The following is a 19,053-nucleotide window of genomic DNA, read 5'->3' as shown; positions in this document are numbered from 1 at the left end:
ATTGGATTATATTTAAGCTTCTAAAGTGAAATGATGAGCTTCAAGTGAATAGTGATGACAAGGTGAAGTGTTTTTAGAAGATCATGACACTGAGCTACAATTCAGTTTCCCGCGTTTTCGTTCAAAGAAAAACATCCGAGACTGAAATGTGACCCCACTGGCGAAGCCACACTGGCAGGACGATAACGCCTCGGACTGTTGTTGTTGTTTGAGAGGATACGATTTTCCCGCGAAATTGTTGCGGTGTACATTATTGAAGGCAGTGAAGTATGAATGCTGAAGACGACTCAGGTAAAGTACTGATTAGTAAATAGCTTTGGTAGGTAGATGTGGTGGTCTGCATGAGTATAACGTTAGTGAAGTAAGTGTTTCACAGAGAATGCTGAAAGAGGCCACACATTGACCTCATCCCTTGACTAGCTCAGACTGGGTGTAATGGTCTTGTCTAAGTGGTAGTAAGGTATAAGGGAGTCGGTGAACTTTTTTTTTTTTTGTCTGTGTGCCAATTTACTCAACTAGGTAGATGGTCTGAACAAGCAAGCAGGGAATGCTGTAGGAAACGAGGTGGCCGTGTCATGGTCATTTACCATTAGGGACCCAAGATAAACTTTCGATGGCCTTCGTTGTTAATTTAGGGATACAATTCGTTAGCGCAGTTGACCTTTATTGATTTGTTGTTAAATTGGCCCAAAACTTTGTATTTTATATTTTATCTTTCTTACTGTACCACAGGCTTTGGGACGTAGTAGCAAATACAGCTGGTTTGGATATTCCTCCAGTCTGTTTTTTGCCGTGATCATACAGATATGCACAAAACATGCTCGGGCAGAAGACTTTTTCAGCCTGTGATACCCGGCTGTTGATGTGGAGTTAGCTATATGTTAATGCTTCAGCAGGGCAATCAAAACCCCCCATTGTTGGGAAGTAGGTTAGGGACTAGGGTGATGACTTGCTTTACTAATTTTTGCTCTGAAATCAAACTTTTATTCCTGGCTGCATCATAATATGTCCAATAGACTCAAACCACACCACATTTGCTGTACTAGTGGCTTCTCTAGGGGGATTTTTCTAATTCACCACCTGTTTTTTAAAACTTTTTTTTTTCAGAAAGAAATGCCCTGCTCCTTCCAAACTTTGTCTAACCCAATTTCAGAATTATAGTAAGGTTTTCTTCCATTATACTAGGAAAGACCATTCCATTTTCAACAGTTCTGTTACAAAATTCATCGTGTAGCTGCCTTCGACATGGGGGTCAAATATCAACCACTCAGAAATAAAATTAGGTTAATGTGAGCATAGCTGTATTGTGTGCACTACTAACATTTGCTGCTCATAGTCATGTACACCTTATGGGCTTTGCTATTGATGTGTTTGTCTTTACTGATAACCGTAGTATAGTTACACTACAGTCTTTTCATTGTTGTGAACTCTGGTCTCACTCTTCCACCTTTCAAGTGTTTTGACATTGTCCTATAATTTTACACATGAAGTGCATTATAAAGACTAACTGAATCCATTGTTTAATTATATTCAATTAAAATACTGTATTTGACACTTAAAATGATTTTGATAATTAAAGTAGAGGATATTGAAGTAATATCACTTCACAAACTCAGTGGAGAGCTTGGCGACCTCCAGAGCACGAAGAACTGTCAAGGATAAGCATGGAAGACTTGCAGCCCTCCAGCGGCTAAAGGGGCTCAAGGGCTCAAAAAATAAATATGAGGTAAGATTTTTTACATTACTTACTTTAATAGATTAACAAATAGGGTAAGAATGTTACTTATTTCTCAGTGTTGTAAGTGGGCTGGGTGATTGAGACAGGAATCACCACCTGTCCAGCTGTCACTGTGTCATGTTTATTGATGACTTAAGAGCAAACTGCGGACAGACGTGAAGTTTTCTCAGCATATATTCATAGATAAATATGTAAAGGTAAATGTAAGTACTAAGACTATCAGCATTCTCATATAAGCATAAGCCACAATATGTATTATGTTTATTTACAGATAAACTCCTTTTTCCTTTTGTAACTCCTAGGTATCCACTCCATACTTAGAAATGACAGTGGTAGAGGAAACTGTACTTGACTTTATTTTTGAAAAGCCAAATGTTTACTCCAGTGAAAGTTAATTGGCATCAGAGAATAGTTCCAAATTAGCTTTAAATGTGATACAAAAATTAATTGGATGTAATGTTCCTGCTTCATTCAAGGAGCAGGTCTTGCCTGTTAAGATCAGACATGGACATGATAATGATTACTAATAAAAAAAATCATAATCCATGGCATTGATTACATAATCATATTAAAAAAGTAGATAACTCATGTAATCATAATCAAATCATAATCATATTTTTCTTGATAATAATCAATAATTAAAATGTGATTTTTGTGATTATTTCTTTGTAATTTCCATGAAGCATTTTGCATTCAAGTCCAAGTATGTTTTGAAAGCTTAGCACCTTCTCGTGTTTTTACTTGCTTGTCTCCCATGGTATACGAGTATCATAAGAACATAAGAACATAAGAAATAAGGGAAGCTGCAAGAAGCGACCAGGCTTACACGTGGCAGTCCCTGTATGAAACACTCCTACCTATTTCCATCTGTTATCCCCATCCATAAACTTGTCTAATCTTCTCTTAAAGCTCTCTAGTGTCCTAGCACTAACTACATGATTACTGAGTCCGTTCCACTCATCTACCACTCTATTTGAGAACCAATTTTTTTTCAGCAGACTTGAAATGCAGTATTGGTAAAAATGACTGCTGCCAGCCTGTTGTGGAAGTGCACAGCCACAGGGTTATATATGACACATGTTATGTGTGTAATCACTGTAATGTGTGTAGCAATATGGAACTGTCTATCATTGTGTGTGTGTGTGATTCACCTATGGTTGTCTGCTGGTCACCCAGCCAGCCGTTACCCTACGGAAAGAGCTCAGAGCTCATAGTGACTGATCTTTGGGTAGGACACCACAAACTGGGACAGCGAGGTCACAACCCCTCGGGTTACATCCCGTACCTACTTGCTGCTAGGTGAACAGGGGCTACACATTAAGAGGCTTGACCATTTACCTTGCTGCGCCTGGGATTCGAACCCGGGCCTTCTTGGTTGTGTGTGTGTGTGTGTGTGTGTGTTGTAGTACTATATCAGCCAACATGTTTGTATATGTATATGCTGCTGGCTATGTAAGGCAAACAACATGTTTGCACTTGCACACGCTGCTTGTGTGTGCAAGGAAGCAGGGCCTGTATCGGGAGTCATTGGAAAAACCTCACGTCTAGTATCACACATTTGTCATTCTGTACTGGCATCTGACATTCTTGAAGGTGAATGCAGACCTTAAGTCAGAAATGCAACCCAATGGAACAGCAGTAGCAAGATACTTCGCTCCCTTCTGAATATTGATCCAGCCAAGCTTGATCATTTAAACTGTCCGGTAAAGCTAACCAAATATGAACTTAATCTCATCAAGGAAATAACAGACATCTTGACACCGTTTGAAGTAGCAACTCTAGAGCGTCAGGGAGAGAATGTTGTAATGTCAAGCAAAATAATTTCGTGCATTCGTGGATTCAACCTAAGCTTGAACAGCTGTCACAGACATACAAGTTAATCGGGAAAAGATTGAAGATCTGTGAAGACATGGAGATGTTTCAGCTGGCTTCACTCCTAGATCCACACTTTAAGATGGACTGGTGCTCACCAGAAGAAGTTGTGTTCATGAAATCCCTACTGTAGTCTAGAGTAGATTAAATTATGCCTACTACCACTGAAGAAAAGGGTTTCCTTCGGGAAAATAAGGAGGCCCCTACAAAGAAGTGTAAGCTGTTCAGATTCATAACACCATCAGCATCAATGAGCTCTTCCCTCTCTGTATATTAACATCAACATCACAAGTAGAATCCTACCTGAGTCAGCCAAGAACAGAGGATAACAGTGATCCCCTTCTCTTCTAGGAACAGAATTAGTCAGCATTACCTCAACTAACTATACTGGCTCTCTGATATCTGTGTATCTCAGCATCATCGGCTTCAGTTGAATGATGCAGAATGGCTGATGTTCACTTTGAGGAGTTGATGTTTATCAAGTCTAACTAACCAACACATGGTAAATTAGACATTACATGAGAAATAATCTAGCCTGTAAGAAATCATGTGTATAACAAGTTCTGTATTTTCAAGGAGAAATATTTTGTTTTCATTATTGCTGTGAAAGCCTGTGATCATGATTTGAAATAAATTCATAGAAGTAATGTATTATGTACTGTAAAGCATAAACAAATAAAACATCTTACATACAATGTATGTTTTTAATACCATTAGTTAGTAAGTGATTTAAACAGTTATATTACTGTGCTCAAGTACGGAACAGTGCACCTAACATATGTAGTTTGCTATCTATTTAGGCACTGTACTTAATCATTGCTAATCATTGTCTTTTAATAATTTTTTTTTTTTTTTTTTTTATGTAGGAAGGATACTGGCCAAGGGCAACAAAAATCTAATAAAAAAAATGCCCACTGAAATGCCAGTCCCATAAAAGGGTCAAAGCAGTGGTCAAAAATTGGTGGATAAGTGTCTTGAAACCTCCCTCTTGAAGGAATTCAAGTCATAATCACAATATGTGATCATAATCATAATCTAATCCTAATCATGCACAAAAAGAAAAAAATATTCATAATCAAAATTAGCAAAACTAAAGTAATCATAATTTAATCACAATCAAAAGAAGTATTCCAGACCATAATCAAAATTAAATCATGATAATTTTTTATAATCATGCCCATGTTTGGTTAAGATCAACTTGCTATCTGAGCTTGAAAGCAAATGACTTGGATGTCTTGTATTATGAAAGTGGTATCCACTATACACTTGTGTTTTTGTCACCCATTGTCCTTGTACTAAGAAAGTGGTATCCACTATGCACTTGTCTTTTTGTCATCCTTTGTCCTTGATTACAAGTTTGCCAGACACACAAGAGGGCAGCAATTGTCCAGCTATTTTTATTTTATTTTTTTCTCCCTCTCTCCTTAAGCTGAGGTCATTCTGTGTGCTTGATTCATAAATTTCTGAAATTAACAAATTGTATGGATCCAGTTAGACTTAAGATTGGGTTTACTGTATATTTCTGTGTTTTTCAATTTATTCTATGTGTTTAATTTACAGGTTTCAGAAGTAGACAATGTGTATGAAGAAGTAGATGAAAGGGAGTATTCCAAGAGGCGGCAAGGTCGCCTGGAGGATGACTGGATTGTTGATGATGGTAGGAGTTTGACCATGTATTGATATGGGAAAAGTATCATTATTTTTACAAAAAATGCTGTGAAAACTTTTATACCCCTAGCATGATGGCAGTATGAATCTAATTAATTCTCCAAGGAGTTATTTATCACTGCTCACTTAAATTACCTTTCCCATTAAGATTATTTTGTGTAGTGTTGGTAAGTATATATCAGTGAAACATGTATTTATACTTTTTATATTGACTATTTTTTAGGGTTAGTTTTGTGATTGATGAAATGAAAAATTATATGATTGATGTCTGTCTGCAGATGGCTCAGGGTACATAGAAGATGGTAGAGAAATATTTGATGAAGACAATGACGATGATGACCTTTTTGTATCTAAGAAAGACAAAAATGGCAAGAAGCAGAAAGCAAAGGCAAAGGGAGCAGTGTCTGCCAGTCATGGCTCAGGAAGCATTAAAGCCATGTTAATGAACTTACCAACCAAGAGAAAAAGTGAGGTAAGTCTTGATAATTTCTAAGTACCATATATAGAAAAACTACTGAATATGTATTGTGATAAAAAGCTAAAAACAAGTGTAGAAATGGCAGAAAATATGTAATATTGGTAACCTGCTCAGAACTGTTTGTCTGACTTAAATAACACTTGCATTGCAACTAGTGTTTTCAGAACTGAACTCTGATTGAACATAATAACCATTAGCCACAGGTTCGACTTGAAGAAGATGATATCTTAGGTGATATTCTGCAAGATCTTGGCAAACAGAAAAACCCTATCCTTCCACCTCCAACCAAAGTTCTCAAGAAGATCCACAAACCCAGCAGTGGCTCTCAAATTAAGAATGTAAATCCCTTTTCCAAACCCCTTGTCACCACACCCATCCGATCCAAGACCACTCCAAAAGTAGTGAAGCCAAGAAGCATAACTCCAGAGAATAGTGCTTGTAATAGTTCTCCAAAGGTAAGCTTTATTTTTCACTGGTTCTAGTTTTGATAAACTGCATTGATGTTAATGGATTTTGATTAGGTGGTGCCCCATCTGTGCTGGCAGGAGGGAGTAGCTGGCTTAGGGAATACTCTGGACCTTTCTTTTCTTTTCTTTTTTTCTGTAGGCAAAGAGACATCTAGAAATCGAAGAACATCCATCTCAGCAGATTGAAGAATGTGACACACCTGCAGAAATGGACTTCAGTGATGATGTAAGTATGCAGATCTATGGCTGATCAACTGTCTTTTGTTATTTGCCTTTTTGTGTTCATCCAAATTGGATTTTTTTTTTTATACTTGTAATGGTGTTGCACTAAGAATCATATTTCAAAGTACTTAAAAATGCATTGCTCATTTTTCCATCTCTGTTTACATACATTTGTTTATAACTTTTGGTTCTGATACCTCACTCCAAAGGCAGAAACATTTATTTTCATTTTTCTCCAGAGACATGCTAACCATGCTGTTAGTAACAAAACTTGAGATTTTCACAGCTTGCAGTTACTTATTAATATTTCATTAATGTGTAAATCATTATCAGAATTGTTGTGTAACTTGGTTTAATTGCACAATAGTAAGGGATTTTGCATTCATGTAATGATTATACTATATTCATATAATAATAATTTCAGATGCAAGCACTGATTGAGGATGATGAAGAAGAGGAAGACTGCAAGAAGGATGAACTTGTTCAGGATGAAGTACCAAATGAGCAATCTTTTAAAGTAAATTCAAATAAGGGATATATGGTCAAGTGAGTACAAATGATCTTTATGATTATAGGAATTTATTTGCACAGTCTGCCTTGTTATTAGTGAATGAATTTCATGTCTCAAGTTTACATTTATCATGATTACATTTCTTCTAGCATTCAAGGTTGAAGAGGTGCTGAGTGAAGATACACTAAACAGGGGAAAGATTATTGCATTGATTTATATATCCTTTATTGCTTTAGGGAAAAGATTGATGACAGTCTCCTCACAAGTGGATGGGAGACTATTAAAGGGGAGCTGATGGACCATCCAGGAGTCAAGGACATTCACATTGACTCCTCTCAGCTGCCTCTTACAACCAACACTGATGGAAAACAGGCATGTGTGATGTGTAATGTGTTTAGTATATCTGTTCATTTTGTCTTGTCTTGCTTAGTCTGCAAACTTTGAAAAATAAAAATGTTTTGTTGCTCACTCAAGTGAATAGCTAGTACTAGACATTAGAGAAGAGGTTTCACATGATTTTGCCTTTATTTTATTGAACCTGTTCAGTATGAATGATTATTTGATTGTCCTGTTCAACAGGTGTTCAGATTTTATTGGTTTGATGCATATGAAGACTCCTTCAATCAAGGCAAAGGAACAATATACCTACTGGGAAAAGTCTGGGTGGAAGCAGCCAAGACTTATGCCAGCTGTTGTGTGGCTGTCAAGAACATAGAACGAAAGATTTACCTGTTGCCTCGTAAAAGGGTCAGCTATACTATAAAGAAGTCTTTAAGTTTTGAGAATGAAAATGTGCACCATAATGTTTGTCTTAATATGAATGATTTGATTATGATTTACATGAAAAAAAAATTTTTGGTTTGATTTCAGAAAATTAATTTGGTCACAAATGAAGAGGGTAAAAATGTTGCTATAATTGATGTCTATGAAGAATTCAATGCCTCGGTCTCTAACAAGTTTAAGATTCAGCAGTTTAAGTCCAGAAAAATTACTAAAAAGTATGGCTTTGGCAAGCCAGGAATCCCTGTGGAATCTGAGTACTTGGAGGTCTGCTACTCGGTAAGTTTTCATTCTGGTGTACAAGAAGCTAATGACATTATTGTTTATTTAATTATTTATTTTATTTACTTCTTTATCTATTATATCATTTATTTGTTTATTTTATTTTATTTTATTTTATTTTATTCTATTCTATTCTGTTTTTGTTTATTATGCTTTATAATGTCTTGGTTTACCTTTATGTGCTTCTGCATGGGAATATTCAAGCTTTGACTTTTCAGTGGTTCATAAAAAATCAATTATCTCAACAGGCCGAGTACCCAGCCCTGCCAAGTGATCTATGTGGCCAGACTTTCAGCCATGTGTTTGGAACCAACACTTCTTCCTTAGAGTTGTTCTTACTGGAGAGGCAGATCAAAGGTCCTGGGTGGCTGGATGTCACTCTGCCTCAGCTCTCTTCCCCTGCTCTGTCCTGGTGCAGGATTGAGGTAATGAATTTCTGTTGGGATGAATTAATAGTATCATTATCAGACATAGAACAACAAATGAAATGACCAACAAAGAAGAACCTGTAACTGATTACATGTGTATCCCAGTTTGCATGTAGGGAGTGAACAATAGAAATTAAATCAACATGTTGCAAGTTATAGTTTCAGATGCTATATCTGGATTGCCACTTGCTATGACCTCTTTCACACAGCTGTATTAATAATATCCATTTGTGCAGGCTGTGGTCCTGAAGCCTGAGCATGTAATTCCTGTGTCAGGCTTGGCTGTTCCTCCCTTGGTTGTGATGACTGTTGGGATGCGAACAACACTGAAGCCAAAGACATCAGAGAATGAAATCTGTATGATTTCTTGTCTCATCCATCATGAGTTTCCTATAAATAAGGCTGCACCTCAGCCTCCATTCCAAGCACACTTTTGTGGTAAGTTCTTATTCATTTTGTAAATTTTTTCTTTCTTATTTTTATTTTTTTTTATTTTATTTATTTCATTTAATTCATTAATTCATTCATTCATTCATTCATTCATTCATTCATTCATTCATTTATTTTTCTCCCTCCAGGAACTTCATGCCACATCTTTATTTTGTTAGTAGCTTTTTGTATGAAGGTGCTCCTCCCTAAAAAAGAGATAGTATGTGTAAACTTTTTCTTTTATTTTCAAGCGTAATGCAGTAGAGTAATATACAATTCACACAGTAAATGAGTTGTTGAGCAGCCATGCCTTAAACTCATGTGGTAGCAACTCTTCTTGACCACTTTTTACTCTGTGGTCTGACCATTTTATCCTGAGCATTTAGGTGTTGTCCATTCCATGGATTTCCTGGCCTTTACCACTGCCAAACTTTGTACTGGGCAAATTATTGGATTAGGGCCTAAGTGTCACTGATAACCTCTCTCCCAACATACACCTCTCTCTCTCTCTCTCTCTCTCTCTCTCTCTCTCTCTCTCTCTCTCTCTCTCTCTCTCTCTCTCTCTCTCTCTCTCTCTCTCTCTCTCTCTCTCTCTCTCTCTCTCTCTCTGTTCATATAGAAATTTCATTTCATGCAAATTTATTTCTATTAACTCAAACTGTGGGATTCCTAATCTGGCCTATCTCTGTCAAGCTATAAAGTTTTTTTTTGCAACTCTTACAGAATTCAGTGAAATTGTCTCATTCCCCCACATCCAACCATATAATTTTGATCCCTGTTAACTTGTGTTGTTACAGCGTACTAGTGGGCAAAAGGGACGGAGATATATGCATATCCAGGAAGATCCTGCTATTGTGAACTCCCTGTTGTGACTCATTATGTATTGTTTCTATGCATACTTTGATATTGTCAGTGTTCTTGATAGTGTGATGGTGTAATGGGAAAAAATTAGTGTAATTTGGCTATGAACAGATAGTGCACGTGGCACAAAAATGCTGTTACGTGTTGTAGGAATGTGGCAAGAGTGAAAAGCACATAAATTAGAATTCACAGGCAATTGCAGCTCAACTCATTATGATGGATGTGTGATGAGTGTAGACGTTCTCATCAACTGTTGAGTATCTTCAACGTATTTTTGATCAATTTTGATCAGAAATAGACAAGATATATGATACACAAATTAGTGTGAGCATGAGATTATATATTTTTTTTTCATAGTGTTGATATTGTAATGGTTGTGGTAATATGTATGTATGGATGAAAAATGTATGCAATGTTTTTGCATTTATATGTTAGAGCATGTGTTTTTTTTATTTTTTTATTTCTTTAGTCACCTGTGTGTGGGTATGTCTGGTACAACTAGTAGTGTGAATCATGTATAGTCTACTGTAGCTTAGATGTTAGAGTGACTCATGGTCCAAGGATTGAATCTGTGTTGGGTCATACATTTTTGAGCTCAAGGCCACTGTGACCCCTTCCTCTTCCTCATTTAGTGGCAGCTTGCGGCTTGCTCCTGAAAGTGCTGGTGGTGGTGCAGAATTAGTGATGGCTGTTGTGGAGGTGCTGGTGGTGGCTGTGGAGGTGCTGATGGTAGTTGTGGAGGTGCTGATGGTAGTTGTGGAGGTGCTGGTGGTTATAAACAAGCCTGCCAGAGATCTCTTTACACCCTTCATGGCTGCTGAGTGTGTCGTGGCATGTGTAGTGATGTGGGGTGTGATGGAATGACAAGTTGCCATGTTTTGCTAGATCCAGACAGAATTTCAGCCTGATATTAGTGTTGGCATGGTTTTTGAACATGATTATAAACTCAGGATCAACTGAGGACTGCCGCAGTCTTGAAGACAACCTCACATGAGGACTGCCACAGTTTACGGGTTAAATAGATCTATATTTGTCTCTTAGAATTGAGAAAAATCTACCTGCGTACCTCCCCCCCCCCATCTCTCTCTCTCTCTCTCTCTCTCTCTCTCTCTCTCTCTCTCTCTCTCTCTCTCTCTCTCTCTCTCTCTCTCTCTCTCTCTCTCTCTCTCTCTCTCTCTCTCTCTCTCTCTCTCTCTCTCTCTCTCTCTCTCTCTCTCTCTCTTGCACATGGTATGAGAGGAAGTGACCAATGGATAGATCCAGTCACTCTGACAAGTGTGATCTGACTGAGTCGCTCATTGAGACTTGGCAACATCTAGAGGAAATGTTGCCAAGTATTGTGGTATTTGCTAAAAAAACAATGCAATTATCACAATAAAATGAACATTTATTATGTTAACTTGCCTTTTTAGAGCATTATGGTGTATGTATATATACTACAACTCCACTTAATTTTGAAGTAGCAAGTACCTGATGTAGCTGCCCAGAGGCAGCTAAAGGATTTTTGACCCACACAGTGACATGAATCATTTATTGCATTAGGTCAAACCTGAAGACATACATAAAAAACATAAGATGTGCATAGCACTACTAACCACTACATACTGTATCAAAACCATTACATACTGTATCAACATTATGCATCTCTAATCAGCTAATTAGGGCAACTGACCCCTTGTAATACAAATGTGGAACTCACATGTTTGGGGTCTTAAGGAGGCCTGTCAGGGATAGTTCCTGGGTGACCCATGTGTCTTTACCCTACACACCATGTCATCAACTTTACCACATAAACATGACCCTCACTACCTCTCTACAGCTAAGCTCTCCACAGCTAGTCCTCACACAACTTCACTACTGCAATTAACTACTATAATGAATTCAGTTTCCTTAAGTTCTATTCTAATTAACTTAGTTTTCTTAGTGTTATACATGCCTCATATTAGTCTCACCGCCAGCCTCACAGGACCTTGTGATGCAGCACAGCTGGCGATTACACTTCCCTCATTTACTTAACCTTCATAGCACCGGAACTTAAGACACTACTAACTTATTACACTAGTTCACTCCAACTCTCATAACACAGAACATGTTATTTAGCATACATTTGTTTGTTCTTCCATCATTACTTCCATAACACTTCCATAACCACCAGCATCACTGTTGGTGATAACACCTGACATGGGGTGTGGTGGTACAAATCTGGCAGAGTTGCAGACCAGGAAATCTTTGGAAAGGACAGTGACCAAAGGCTCAGGATAAAATGGTCAGACCATAGGTGCTCTTGAACAAACACACAGCCACATACAGTTGTGTGTGTGTGTGTGTGTGTGTGTATGTGTGTGTGTGTGTGTGTGTAAAGTCAGCCCTCAACATTCATGGTGGTTAGGTAACAGATATATCCACAAATACTGAAAATTCATAAATAACTGAAAGGAAAAAAATAATAATAATAACAATCCCTCTTACTGTGGTACACCCCCTTAAAGACACTCCTGATCCCCCAACCCCCATGGTCTTTTATAAGTAAAGAAAAGCACTTTGTACATATATTTACAAACACAAGTTATTGTTGCCCACACTGAGTTGAGGCTGAAATGAGAGAGTCATCACCGTTGTGGCCTGTGTATCTATGTAACTCATCTCATCAGTGATGTAGTCCATTAAAAACTAACTGAATTCTACAGGCAAGACTCAGAAGGAGAGCATTTTGTCTTCCAGGAACAGGAATTGATGATATGACTTTTGTTTGACCTGGTGCTGGAGGAAGCCTATGACTCACTCTTTGTCCGTGCAGGAATCAGTAATGCATTAAAGTTGCGCTGTAAGAAGCTGTGATTGAGCATCAGAGGTTGATGTTTGAATTTTTCTATTTTCAGCAATGACACACCCCTCAGATGTTCCTTGGCCCTGGGACATGAAAAATGCACTTGAGCATAACCAGATGAAAATCGAAAAGAGTCAGAGTGAAAGAGCACTGCTGTGTTTCTTTTTGGCTAAGATGCACAAGATAGATCCAGATGTAGTTGTTGGACATGACATTCTGGGCCTTGATCTTCCTATACTTCTTGACAGGATAAAAAAGGAGAACATCCCCCATTGGTCTCGCCTTGGAAGATTAAAGAGAACGCAGAAGCTCAAAGCTACAGTGAGTATGAGTGCCTTTCTTCTTGAAACCAGTGAGAAGTATTTTAGAAATTGATCTGCATATTTGATACCCTTCTCTGTGCATAAAGTAATATGGTGGTGTCTTCTGGGTGTGGTTTTTTTATGGACTAACAGCATTTTTACAGTATGTGTTTTATTTGTCATATTTTGTATCTTTTAATCAGGGAAAAGGATATGAAGAAAAAACTGCTATGTGTGGACGCCTCTTGTGTGATGTGAAAATATCTGCCAAGGAACTCATCCAAGCTAAAAGCTATGAGTTGGCACCTCTCATCAATAAGGTCCTGCGTGTACCAGAGACACAACTGAAGACCCTCACAAAAAAAGAGGTGAAGGAGATGTATGAGTAAGTACACTGTTTACGTTTTCTTTTCTCTTGAAACTCGAATATATTACAAGCATTAATGAAATCAGTGTCTATGACATAAGGCAGCTCTTTGTTAGTTCACTGGAAAGTAGGATAGTGTGCTGGAGAGGATTGTTTGTTTGGCTTAAAAGGTTTGTTATATCCAATATTAGGGTTTGTTATATTGAGGCTGCTGTACTGTATGTAATTCACAAGTGTTGGTAAAATTATCTTTTTCCATTTCAGATCATCTGCATCTCTGTTTCAGCTTTTTTCACTAACCATGCAAGACACACTGTACATTTTGCGTCTTATGTGTGAACTGAATGTTCTTCCTCTGGCTCTTCAAATAACAAGTATTGCTGGTGAGTTTTTTTGGTCATATGTGCCATGCATTGGTTACCCTCTTCACAGTAGCGTTTGCCTAGTATGTCGATAGATGAATAATAATTTCTAGTAATGGTTACAAATGAGAGGAAGTACTCCATTTTAATATAGAAGAGTGAAACAGTTTAAGAAAATGGATAGAAATGGGACAAAAATTAAAGAGTAATTTATGGGCTGCATGTCCTTGGATTCTTTGGATATTGGTTCCATGGGAATATGAGTAAGAGATCCTGTTGAGGGATTACTGTAATTATGTCACTTTTTCAGGAAATGTGATGTCACGCACTCTTTTAGGAGGTCGCTCAGAAAGGAATGAGTACCTCCTGCTTCATGCATTCACTGAGAGAAATTTCATTGTGCCTGATAAAAGCTATGGCAAATCAGCACAGAAGGTTTGTTGAGTAGTTGCTCATTCATAATGACTTCAATCATGACTTTATCTCTCGTACATGAGGTTAAGGTATTGTTGTTCCCTCAGGTCTCATCTAAAGAAAACAATGATCCAGAAGAACACGAGGGCAGCAAGGGCCGCCGGAAGCCAGCCTACACTGGAGGCCTGGTGCTGGAACCAAAGATTGGATTCTATGACACATATATCCTGTTGATGGATTTCAACTCCCTCTACCCAAGCATCATTCAGGAATATAACATATGCTTCACTACCATTGAGTGGGAGTCTATAATGGTAATGGGAAATATTTTGAAGTCTTGACCTCATACTATAAGGATTGTTGCATCATTTTTATATCTTATTTATATATTTATTTATTTATTTTTAATCCCAAATTTGTGTCACTCCCATCAAGGGTGATGGGGAGGCCCTGCCAGCACTGCCTGACCAGGAGCTGGAACCTGGTGTTTTGCCAACAGAGATTCGGAAACTGGTAGAAAGCAGAAAGCAAGTGAAACAGTTGATGAAGCAGCAAGACATATCCAGTGACTTGAAGCTGCAGGTGTGATATAATTTATTTTATGTTAAAAGAAAAGGTGAAGTAACTGATGTACTTGGTTATATTGCACAGGATAGAATTATGCATATAGTAAGGATATAGATGCATTTCATTGGGATCTACACACACACACACACACACACACACACACACACACACACACACACACACACACACACACACACACACACACACACACACACACACACACACACACACACACACACACACACACACACACACACACACACACACACACACTTTAACTGTAAGGAGGTGTGTTGGGAACAGTGGTACACAGAGGGAACAAAATCATCTTGGGGAAATAAATTATTACAGCTGGCAATGGATAAAATATTAACTCAATGGATAAAAGGAGATGCAAGATTTGGAAAAGATGGAGAAAAATCAAGACTAGATCTGTTATTTAGTAAGGAACCTGAAGGAATTGAGAATGTTCACGTAGGGTGTCTGTTAGCCAAAAGTGACCATGCTACCATAGAATTCAATATAAATGAGGAAATATAGAATCAAAGGAATGAAGAACACCATGCTGGGAGATTAAACTGCTGTAAAGCAAACTTTGATAACATGAGGAAGTTTTTTCAAGAGGAGAGATGGGATAGATTCCATAAGGCTACAGCGGTCCAAGAGAAGTGGGATGAATTTCTTAAAATATATAAAGAAGGTGAAAAAAAGTTTGTGCCTAAAAAGCAGACAGTAATAGCTGGTAAAAAAGAGTGGTTTGATAAAAGATGCGAAGCCGCAAGAAGGACAAAAGAGGATACATGGAAAAAATGGAGGAAAAGTAAAAGAATTAACCTGTGGAATAATTACAAACAAGCAAGGAATGATTACGTGAAGATCTTGAGGGATGAACAAAGACAGTTTGAAAAAGATATAATAGACAGGTATAAACATGAGCCAAAACTCTGCTATAGATATGTGAATGGTAAACTGAAAAGCAAAGTGAGTATAGGAAAGCTAATGGTAGATGGAGTGGTCTATGAAGACCTGAAAGAGATGGCAGAATTGATGAATAAGAGCTTTAAGGAAGTTTTTACAAAGGAAAAGGAATTTATAAGGCCATTGTGCACACCTGAAAATGGAAAAATAGAGGAATTTCAAGTAACAAAAGAGGAAGTTGATGAAGTCATCAAAACGTTAGAAGTGAGAAAGGCCACAGGACTGGATGGAGTGTCAGGATGAGTAATAAAAGAATGCAGTAACCAGCTTAGTGATAAATTACATACCATCATATGCACCTCTGTTAATGAAGGAATAGTTCCACATGATTGGAAAAGAGCAAACATACCCATATTTAAAGGAGGAGACACACAAGACCCACTAAATTATAGACCAGTTTCACTGACGTGTAGTTGCAAAAATACGTGAAAGGATAATAAAGAACAAATGGACCAAGTTTTTGGAAGATAAGGATATTCTCACAATTTGTCAATTTGGCTGTAGAAAAGGGAGATCTTGTCACTAATTTATTATGTTATTATTCAAGAGTGATTGATATCATACAGGAGAGAGATGGTTGGGCAGACTGTATTTATCTAGATTTAAGAAAAGCTTTTGATAAAGTGCCCCATAATAGACTGCTGTGGAAGCTGGAAAAGATAGGTGGTGTAAATGGAAAAATGCTGAAATGGATGGACGATTTCCTTAAAAACAGAGAGAGATGCGAACAGTAATTAGGGACCAGACATCAGTGTGAAGCCCAGTATTAAGTGGGGTCCACCAAGGGTCAGTGTTGGCACCAATAATGTTTGTGGTGCATATAAATGATATGGTGGAGAATGTATCCAGCTATGTGAGTCTTTTTTGCGGACGATGCAAAACTTATGAGAAGAATGAAGGGAACGGAAGATTGTGAAGAATTACAAAGAAATATAGACAAGGTGTGGGAATGAAGCAACAGATGGCAAATGGAATTTAACTCTGGTAAGTGTAAAAAGATGGAATTTGGAAAGAGTAACAGAAGGTGTAGCTATAACTATAAGATGGGAAATGAAACAATAAATAAGACAACAAGAGAAAAAGATCTGGGAGTGATTTTCTCAGAGAATTTATCACCAGGAAAAACAGCTTACAAACATATGAGTTGCCTTTGCTTATCTGGATATAGATGAGGAAAATAATCACCACAATGATATGTCCAAGATTAGAATACACAACCGTAATTTGGTCACCACATGAAAAAAAGCACATAAGAAAGTTGGAAGTAATACAGAGAGCAGCAACAAAGATAATAACAGAATTGCAAGATTTGTCACGAGGAGTGACTAGCTAGAATGCAACTCCTAACCTTGGAAAAGAGACGAGAGAGAGGTGACTTGATTGCTTTGTACAGATTGCTGAGTGGGATGGAAAAACTAGATAGGGAACATCTCTATAATGAACAAAAGAGAAACAAGAGGACATGGAAGAAAACTAAAAGTAACCACCTGCAGAAGGGACATAAAGAAGTTTAGCTTCCTTCATAGAAACATGGAGACATGGAATAGATTGGAAGGGGAAGTGGTGTGTGCTACAAATATTCATGACTTTAAGGAAAAGTTGGATAAAAACAGTTATGGAGACAGGACAGTATGAGCTTAGCTCCTCTCCCGTATGTCACAACTAGGTAAGTACAACTAGGTCACATCAGTTCCTGCATTATTCCTACAACACACACACACACACACACACACACACACACACACACACACACACACACACACACACACACACACACACACACACACACACACACACACACACATAAATGAATAAAATGCAAATAAAATTAAATAAATGAATTAATTATTTAAATAAAATATAGGAACTTTTCTACTTGCCACAAATGCATACTTGATTTTACCACACCATCTCCCCTCCAGTATGACATCCGCCAGAAGGCACTGAAGCTCACTGCCAACAGCATGTATGGGTGTCTTGGTTTCTCTCACTCCCGCTTCTATGGACCCCACCTGGCAGCTTTAGTCACAGGTGAGTGATCCTTGCTGCCTGGAGACAATTTTTCAGCATCCACTTGTGAGATGAGTAATGCTTTACTGTTCAGTTTACAGTGAGTAATGTTTAGTTAAAGTATGAACTATGATACTATGGCCACATTTAGAATTAATACCATAACTATTGAATTATATTTCTCTGTTCACTTAGAGTGTAAGTAATGGTGTATTTTATTATTGTTGTAGGAATAATGCTGCTACAGTGCTCAGTTTTATCAGAAATAATGCTCCTGCAGTATTTTGTTTGAGAGATCAGACCAGAATTTTAGAGAATTGAACCATTGTGTGGGTAGCACAGGAACTGATGTGACCAGTTTGTCTAAACATCTTTCCTTCCTTTAAGATCAAGAAGTGGGGATTTTCATGGTAGCAATGAAGGCAGTTATTAGTAGCATAAAGTAGATGCTTATGTTTACATCATATTAATATGAATCATTGTCCATTTCAGGGAAGGGACGAGAAATTCTGATGCAGACTCGTGATCTTGTTCTAAGGATGAACCTGGAAGTCATCTATGGAGATACAGACTCTCTGATGATTAACACAAATTGCAGAGAGTATGAGGAAGTTTTCAAGATGGGACATAAAGTAAGCCTTTGATGCCTCCAGTTTAATCTATGCAGATATATGCATTTATGGCAATTTGGCTATTTTCATTTGATGATTTACAATAACTGATGTAGAGGAAAATCCTGATATATTGAGTTATTAATTGTGAAAATTCATGATGTTAAACTAACCATATTTCTTAAACCAGGCAATAGAAATTGTTTTTGTGAAAGTAACCTTAGTGATATTGACATACTATCCAGTCATGACTAGTAGATATAAGCCAGACTGTTGAGGTTTGTTTGTATTTTGCTTTGGCCAGATTTAATTTATTGCTTATTGCAGAAAGTGTCCAGCAATGAGAGTGATAACATAAATTATAATTTGCAGATCAAATCTGAAGTCAACAAGTTGTACAAATTACTTGAGCTTGATATAGATGGAGTATATAAGTACATTTTACTGCTGAAGAAGAAGAAATATGCTGCCTTAGCAGTGAGCAGATTACCCAATGGGCAGCTTAGGGAAGAGCAGGAACTTAAAGGTCTTGACATTGTGCGGAGAGATTGGTCGCAGCTTGCATCTGATTGTGGCAAGTAAGTCTATAAAGTGTTGCCTTGATCTCATTTTTCCTTACCTTAAGCAAGTTGATGTTGCTCAGTGATGATAACTATTAATTTGGTCAGTCTGTTGTGACTACCTGTCTGTCTGTCAGGATTATAGCTTACAGAATTGAAAGTCGGGTCTGTAATCTGTGTAAATATATGTTTGACATTATTGTTTTTTTATTTCAGGCATATTGTTGGTCAGATTCTTTCTGATCAAGGACCAGAAGAACGCATTGAAAATATACATTCACACCTCATAAAAGTGAAAGATGATCTAGAGGCTGGCAAG

At 37.6% G+C, this 19,053-nt stretch overlaps 1 protein-coding gene across 1 annotated transcript in view; it reads left to right on the top strand.

Moving 5' to 3' along the window:
* Positions 1-76: 76 nt before the first annotated feature.
* Positions 77-19,053, top strand: part of LOC135099818 (DNA polymerase alpha catalytic subunit-like) — a 29,545-nt gene continuing 10,568 nt past the window's right edge. Inside the window, exons 1-22 of the mRNA XM_064002379.1 lie at positions 77-291; positions 1,617-1,726; positions 5,171-5,267; positions 5,557-5,750; positions 5,954-6,211; positions 6,363-6,449; positions 6,870-6,991; positions 7,193-7,328; positions 7,536-7,703; positions 7,827-8,015; positions 8,267-8,443; positions 8,683-8,884; positions 12,616-12,884; positions 13,069-13,250; positions 13,497-13,615; positions 13,905-14,029; positions 14,116-14,322; positions 14,444-14,590; positions 17,476-17,584; positions 18,056-18,195; positions 18,547-18,752; positions 18,951-19,053. Of these exons, the coding sequence (XP_063858449.1) occupies positions 270-291; positions 1,617-1,726; positions 5,171-5,267; positions 5,557-5,750; positions 5,954-6,211; positions 6,363-6,449; positions 6,870-6,991; positions 7,193-7,328; positions 7,536-7,703; positions 7,827-8,015; positions 8,267-8,443; positions 8,683-8,884; positions 12,616-12,884; positions 13,069-13,250; positions 13,497-13,615; positions 13,905-14,029; positions 14,116-14,322; positions 14,444-14,590; positions 17,476-17,584; positions 18,056-18,195; positions 18,547-18,752; positions 18,951-19,053 (3,369 nt within the window). The 5' untranslated portion in view covers positions 77-269. The remainder of the gene's footprint in view (positions 292-1,616; positions 1,727-5,170; positions 5,268-5,556; positions 5,751-5,953; positions 6,212-6,362; positions 6,450-6,869; positions 6,992-7,192; positions 7,329-7,535; positions 7,704-7,826; positions 8,016-8,266; positions 8,444-8,682; positions 8,885-12,615; positions 12,885-13,068; positions 13,251-13,496; positions 13,616-13,904; positions 14,030-14,115; positions 14,323-14,443; positions 14,591-17,475; positions 17,585-18,055; positions 18,196-18,546; positions 18,753-18,950) is intronic.

The sequence above is a fragment of the Scylla paramamosain genome, chromosome 4 (genome assembly GCF_035594125.1).
Source record: "Scylla paramamosain isolate STU-SP2022 chromosome 4, ASM3559412v1, whole genome shotgun sequence".
NCBI lineage: Eukaryota > Metazoa > Arthropoda > Malacostraca > Decapoda > Portunidae > Scylla > Scylla paramamosain.
This window is presented reverse-complemented; position numbering and strand designations above follow the sequence as displayed.